Genomic DNA, 7,650 nt, shown 5'->3' with positions numbered 1-7,650 from the left:
CAAAGGCACCAAATTTAGAAATTCAAATTTCTGACATGATCAGAAGAGCAAGAATCTTTGGTGTGCAGTTATATTGGATAGAGTTTTAGAGATTTTAAACAATTATTACACTAGACATTTTCTCTTTCTTTAGGATTTGCACAAAGCCAAAATAAAAACAAAAACAAAAACAAAAACAAAAACAAAACAAAACAAAACAAAACAAAAATAAAAATAAAAATAAAAATAAATCCTTCTTATTTTGCAATTAAATGCTATTTCATTACTAAATCAGCCCTTGGACAAAATACAACAGAAACAAAAAGTGGAAATTTGGGTAGTTCGCTAATCAGAAGGATCTCCTGTATCAGTATAGCAATTTGAAGAGTTTAGTATATCTATGTAGGTATTTTGAGAGTAGTGTAAGTGTATTAATATTCTTAATCTTCAAACTGTTAAGAGGAAAAAGTTCAAATTTCTGAGATTAGCATTGAGAATCCGTTTATCAGTGTTGGATAAAATAATTTCTTTATACAGGAAATATGAAGTGAACCCTGTGTTGTTCAGTCTTATTTTAAAAACCAATAATGCACTGCTCAACCATCTGTGTCTCAAAATTTGAAGAAATCCATTTATATTCAGGTTTAACAAAAACGTCACAAAAACAGTCACAAAAACGTCTCCTGTAACTTTCAGTCACAAAAACGTCTCCTGTAACTTTCTGTCTTATAAACCTTCCATTTTCTAATTAGCTTGTATCTGGATGTTAGGAACTCTCTTCATATGTGTGCTTAAAAACACCCATTTAGACACACAAAAGATGTATTTGAAACTGGGGTTATGTAAGTGAGTTATTTTAAAGACAGCAAAATATTTAGCTGAAATTGTATTACTTGTGCAACTTTAGAGGCTCTTTTCATTAGGGCTAACTTTAGTGCTCAATGGAAAAGTAAAGTTCCTCCATTACATATGTAAAATGTACCTGTATCACAATTCTTTTGATTTATATTTCATAGTGTCACTGTATTCTGTCAATTGTATCCAGTCATTAATTATTAAATAAAGGAATCTCTGCTGTGATGATCTGTATTCAGGTGATCATGATTAGACTCTATTTCTGAAACAAAGAATAAGGAGTGCCATATTCCAACTACATGGACACAGAAAAAAATCAGTCAGTAGCATTTTAACAAAGAGCAGTATCCCCCTGTTTTGCAATTTCAGTCCTAGGCATGCTTAAGACCCAACAATATCATACATCCTGCAAAACGATTTCATGACAGATGAAGAATCTTTTGTAACAGACTCACAACTAAAATCTTTTCCTCTGAAGTGAGGCATCTGCACCTAATTCCCATCTGAGAAACACTGATGTCTCACTGATGAATTGGGATTCCCTGGTCATTTTGGGTAAGGACATGATTTGTCCTCCTTCTGTTCGGGAAAAAAAAAAAAATAAAGAACAATTGTGCTAGAGGGAGGAAGCATAAATTTTAGTCTTATAACATTCTCATTTGAAACAAGAAATACCGGACTGCAGTGTTTGCTTTTAATATTGTTTATGCAGTTTATCTAAAGATTGTTTCAAATTAAATGTGTAGTTTTTGAGACATACACAGGACTATCTCTTCCTTACGCAGCACTGAAGATGCAAAGCTTTAAATTCAAGCCTACATGTATACTTCCCTTGTCTTGCCAGAGTGAGTCTTGAATTCTTCAAAAGGAAGATATTCCTTAGCCATGTCACCTTTTTGTGAGGTGAGAGAATGTGCTTCTTGGACAGACAGCTTTCTCAGGCTGTTGTGGGAATTATGATCTGTACTCTGGGCTAGGTGTCAGATCAAGCTAGTAACACAGTAGATGGATGGAAGGCAGGACCATCACTATCCACAAGATATTGCCTTAAAAGAGTGAATATCGAGTTCTTGGGTGTCTTTCCATGAGGGAAAACTTTAACCATTTTATTCAAGCAGGTGAAGACAACTGTCTGCAGCTCAGTAGGATTATTACTGCTGACTTTTCCAAGAAAGTTCTCCAGCTGACACACTGACATTTCAGACCACAGCTGAAACAGAGCTGTTCAGTCTCCCATGAACTGTGCAGGGGTTCTTGACATCATGTACAGGGCACAGATTTCTACTTTGAACATCTAAAGCTAGATGATGCCTCATTGAATTTTTCAACTCCTACCTCCATTACTGGCTGTAGCTTTTAATGTTTAGTTAATGGAGGGAAGAAATGTTTTCCTAGTTACTTAGAAGAGATTTGTCAACTATAAAAGCACATGGGAACAAATGATAGAAAGGTAATTCTAAGAAAACGCACTCCAAACAGATTACGAGGTAACAAAGTCAACACAGGCGTACATGTCAGAGTGACACCTTATATTTACTAATGCCGTATGTGAGAGCTGGTTAGTCAGAGCCACTGAATCTGGTGTAATAGATGAGCATATCAGTTTCAATAAACACTGAGATAGATTTTGTTTCATCTTCAACATCACAAATTGCAAAATCACAAATAGATTTAACAAGGAGGGTACATGTCAATTCCTTAGCAAACATATCTTTTTGACATCAGTTTCAAAGGACTAAATTGACTTTGGCTGTGGTCCTTCTGCCTGCTGTTTATGGTAGCACTGAAGATCAACACTGTGTTAGAGCAGGACCATAGAGAAAAATAATGCTCAAACCATAGCTTAATATCATCAACAACAACAAACCAACCAACCAACCAACCAACCAAAGAATTATCATGAAGAACTGGAATGGAAATGTGTTTTTCATTCAGTTCTCCAGACTAATTTTTACATTTATGCAGTTCTCTAGACATTTCAGATCTAAAGAAATTTTTCAGTATCCTGTCATGTTAACAGGACTTTATTTTTTTTAATTTTTAAAAAGAACTTAAGGCAGTCTGAGAAATCATACAAAAAATCTATGGCACAGAATACTAATTTTCAAATATTTAGTATAGCAACTGAACAGTATTTCTACCCTTTAAAAATACCTCTGTGAAAAAATAGGCAGATCTTATACATTCACATTAACCCTTTGGACAAACATTTTTTTCATTTCAACAGCACAGATCCTAAACATAGGAATTTTACCTCACAGGCTCATACTCTTCATTCTGTGACTCCTTTTTACTATAATAAAAGTTTTATGGACCCAAATGATGCTATTAAGAAAGGAAAATTAGCCAACGCTTCTCTGGACTTATTCACAAGACCAGAATATTCACTTCTTATTCCCATAAACTCTGGTTATAGACGAAAATGAAACATTAAAGTGCTGGTCCAGAGCCAAGTTGCCCTAATATATAAAAGCTTCAACTACAAAGCAAGCTGCTGCTGGAAGATATTAGCACTATGCATGTAAGGGATCCATGTCACTGCTGTCTTGTGAAAGGCACTAAAGAACAATTATGCCCATTACTAGTGGAACTGACCAATTTCTCCAGAAAAGCACACAAGCCATGCCTTTAGAATATAGTGCCTTGACCTGCCAAAGAAGAAAATATTTGAATTTCTAGCTATTGCCAACAGTACAAGAAGAAAAGCTACTATGAAAGTATTAAAGAGAATTCCAGCAACATGACATAGGTCATCTGTTGAAGCTTCACAGGTTCAGACACAGCCACAGACCAAAGACTGCCCTGGGCATTCCAGCTTACATACTCTCTGGCCATGGCACAAGTAAGATAATCTCCATGTTATTCCATGAGATCTTTACAGTGACTTCGAAACAGTGGAATTCAGAAGAGTCTTCAAAGCGTAGAAGTAAATCATAGAATCACAGAATCATTCAGGTTGAAAAATGCCCCTAAGATCATCTAGTCCAACCTTTTACCTAGCACTAACAAGTCTACCACTAAACTATTCTGCTAAGTTCTACATCTATATGTTTCTTGAAAACCTCCAGGGATGGTGACTTAACCTCTTCCCTGGGCAGCCTATTCCAATGCCACACAACTCTTTCAGTAATTTCTCCTAATATCCAACCTAAACCTCCCCTGGTGCAACTTGAGGCCATTTCCTTTCATCTTTCACTTGGTGCTTGGAAGAAAAACCTGATCCCCTCCACTCTACAACCTCCTTTAAGGTAATTGTAAAGTACAATAAAGTCTCCCCTGAGCTTTCTTTCCTCCAAGCTAAACAACCCCAGCTCCTTCTGTACATCTAATTTGTCTCTGGTAGGAATCCCAGAGAGCATCACCAAAACAGACAGGGAGTCAGCGTGTCCTCACATTTTATCTGTGGGATCATGCACAGAACTCTGTTGGTTTTTTTTGATAGCTTTCAAAATATATATATAATTTTAATAATAATATAGTAATTGAGACACCTTCTCACGCAAATAAAACACCTGGATTTAAGTCTTCCATAGGCAGAGGCTTACTTCAGGGTGAACTAACAACAATGTACTCAGTGGGGGACACAGAAAGGAACCAAAGAGCAAGCACCACTTATGGTAAGTTGCTCTGAATGTAAACTTAAAAATTTAGAAGATCAGAAGCACTGGAACAGTAGCACCATCATACCACATACTGTTCCTGCCATGTTTTTGGAGGGATGCAGCCTCAACTGCTTTACTATGTGGTGAACTCGGTGCTACCTATGTGAGTAATGCATGCGCACAGAATAACTATTGGATTAGCCCTTGATCTTAAGGGCAAAATATGCCTATTTTTTCTGAAGCTAAGGATTAGGCATTAAAATGCTCTGCACAGCCAAAACAATGCCATCTCAGGAAAGCAGAGCAGCAGAATATTATACGCTGAACAAATTGTAGTAGCACAAACATGAGACGTCTACCAATTCTCAGTCACACTACAAGTAAAGAAGCATTTTGAGGAGATTGCTCACCTGGATCCACATGCCTAAATAATTTATTCCAGGTGGCACTTTTGGCAAATAAACTTTTTTTTTTTTTTTTTTTGAATCTGGCTTTATGTTTCTTCCTCCTATAAACAATCCTGACAAACAATCTATATGTCTGTGACCTCCACCCTGGATTACTATAACTCACTATGTGGTTGAAGCTGAACGTGTGGGTAAAGTACCGGCTCCAGATGTGACTGCTCGTCTCTTCCAATGCTTACATCATTATAGAATAACAGACCTGCATTTAAGACTCTTCATAAGCTCCCAAGCAGTTTCTAAAGCAGAATCAATAAAGAACTGAGGCAGTTTAGGTTGTTCATCCCCACAGACTAATAGGTACCCTATTTCGGGCATAGTGAGAGTTAAGAGCTTTAGGACATCCCAGATGCTGAACAACCTCTGATGCACTACGTGCAGAGGCATATCTGACAACTTCTCCAGGGTTTAAGGGTCTTAGAGAAAAAGTCAGAAACCCTTCATGGTAGTTAGGATATAGGCATCTAGAACTCTCAAAGAGCTGAGCAGAGCTAGCTCTTTTATTCTGTAATCTACATAGGTATATTATTTAACATAGAAGTTGTGGTTGTAGTACAACTCACTTTTATCTAAGATGTAGTAGTTACTCTACTTACCAAAAAGTGGATAATATCAATGCAGTTCCTAAACTGGCCTACAATGAGGATGGAACATTTTCTTGTGGCAATCCAACTACATACCCAGAACAGATCACGTAAATCAGGGTTTCCATGTCTTTAAGATTACCTGCAAGTCTTCTTACTGGACGTCACAGGAAAGGGTGCAATTTATTTTGGATTGATAGGCAATAAATTTCCTGCCTCACCTAAGCAGATTTCTTTGCTTATCCTTTGACTTTTACCATGAAAAGAGTAAAACAATGCTGCGTATATTGTTTTTGACTGTTACTGCAGCATAAACTGGATAGAAGGATTGTATTAAAATTCTATCTTTGAGTTTCATGGCATGCCAAGTTTGATTTTGTTAAGCTGTGCCAATTCCAGACTCCAGTACCGGCTCAAAGATCTCAGAAAAAGTTCACTTTGGAATTTCAAAGGCAAGCTAAGACTCAGCTGTAACCTGGCAGATTTGAATTTCAGAAAAAAATGATCCACACTTTTCCTTATTTACATGTTATCTTCCACTTTGTTTCATCTCACCTTTTCCCAAGCTTCCATATTTTGCAGGAAAACAGAGAATATGGAAAAATAACATAGTCCAGGGATTTGGCTTACCACGTGAACAGGCTATTTGCAGAAAAAAAATACAGATCACAGAAAATTCTGGAAGTATGTTACTGACAAGGTCAGTAACAGTACTGATGTTTTAGACAGAAAAATTGACAGTATTTTCATGCAACATTTGAACAGTTTATAGACACAATAAGGCTTTTCTTTGCATTTGTTCATTATGTTCTAAAAATGACAATGCAGTTAATTAGCATCTTGCTGAACTAAGACATTTAAAAGTATAGTATAACTGTCTCAAGAGCACAGAGATAAATTGGAGGTGGTTCCGTCTGTGTAAGCTAGTACAACAGAGCATTACCATCCTCAAAAACTAATGAGAATGTCAAAATGTCAATTCATAGACTACAGAAGAAAAAGTCAAATTGTTTGATGAGACCTTGGACAAAAGTTTAGCCCCTTCTACACTACTACGACCCTGAACAATGGTTGCAAACCTTGCCAATTTTTAATTTCTTCATACAATTAGGTTTTAATACAGTTGAAAAAAAAAAAAAAAAAAAAAAAAGCAACTAAAACAAATTTAACATATGTAACAAATAAGGAAATTTGCATTAGGTTTGGAGGATCTGGAAGGCTGCCATTCACCACAAAGTCTTGGAACAAGATAAAGTCATCCATATACTTAGCAGATGTTAAACAAAATAAAATAACAAAAGTGCTATAGATAAAAATTTCTTACAGTACATTCAGATTTGGCTCCATGGTCATTACACAACTGACTTGACAAATGAAAAATATAGATTCAGATAAATAAAACACATGATAGAATGGCCACACACAATGTGGGATCTCATAAACTACTACAAATATTTGTACTGTTCTAAAAGTAATCTTGATTAAAAATTAACTATGTATTCACTGCTTCTAACCAGTTTACCTAAAAAAAAAAAAAAAAATTCCAGTTAAAGAATGGTAAAATGGCCTGGTGTTTATACATTCTTCTCATCTGTAGAAGTACCAAGCATAGTGTTCTGTACGACAGTCATTTATTTCATCCTTACAAATCAGACAATTCTTGACAAGACACTACAGTACAGAAACTCTTCCCATAACAAAAAGTTATATCTAGGTTCTACTTTAGTTCTTTGCTGAAATGATTTTCTTATGTTTGTTTTCTTGATATAAATGTCCTTGGTCAAGGTGGATGATAAATGTAATTAATCTGCAAAGAAAATCCATTCAATTGATTGTTCCACTATTGAAGGAAGCTTGTGCAACCTTTGAGTTTGTTTTCTTGTTCAAAGCTGTACAGATGAAGTTTCCAGCCTCCATCACTCTATAAAGATTTACCCCCTAAAAAACAGAAGTGAAAAAATATTAAGAATAATAAATGCACACACTGAAAATGCTTAAATTTCATGTTATTTTGCTCCAATGTCTAATTTTTGAAGAGGACCTGATTCCTATCATAGGTGGATGATAGGAAGCAATGGAGCTCAGTAAAGTTATAGAGACACAACAATCACAGCTCCCAGGTGTTTGGAAGGTTCTACCACTCTAACGGTGATTTCATACCCTAAC

General features: G+C 35.9%; 1 protein-coding gene across 3 annotated transcripts in view; it reads right to left on the bottom strand.

The window, feature by feature from the left end:
* Positions 1–1,875: 1,875 nt before the first annotated feature.
* Positions 1,876–7,650, bottom strand: part of HMGCLL1 (3-hydroxy-3-methylglutaryl-CoA lyase like 1) — an 84,337-nt gene continuing 78,562 nt past the window's right edge. For all 3 annotated transcript variants that reach the window (XM_082757420.1, XM_082757421.1, XM_082757422.1), the window contains one exon: positions 1,876–7,422. In XM_082757420.1, coding sequence (XP_082613546.1) covers positions 7,309–7,422 — 114 coding nt within the window. In that variant the 3' untranslated portion in view covers positions 1,876–7,308. The remainder of the gene's footprint in view (positions 7,423–7,650) is intronic.

The sequence above is a fragment of the Aythya marila genome, assembly GCF_965140915.1.
Source record: "Aythya marila genome assembly, chromosome: 3".
Lineage (NCBI taxonomy): Eukaryota > Metazoa > Chordata > Aves > Anseriformes > Anatidae > Aythya > Aythya marila.
The sequence above is the reverse complement of the archived record's forward strand: the minus strand, read 5'-3'. Positions and strand labels throughout refer to the sequence as shown.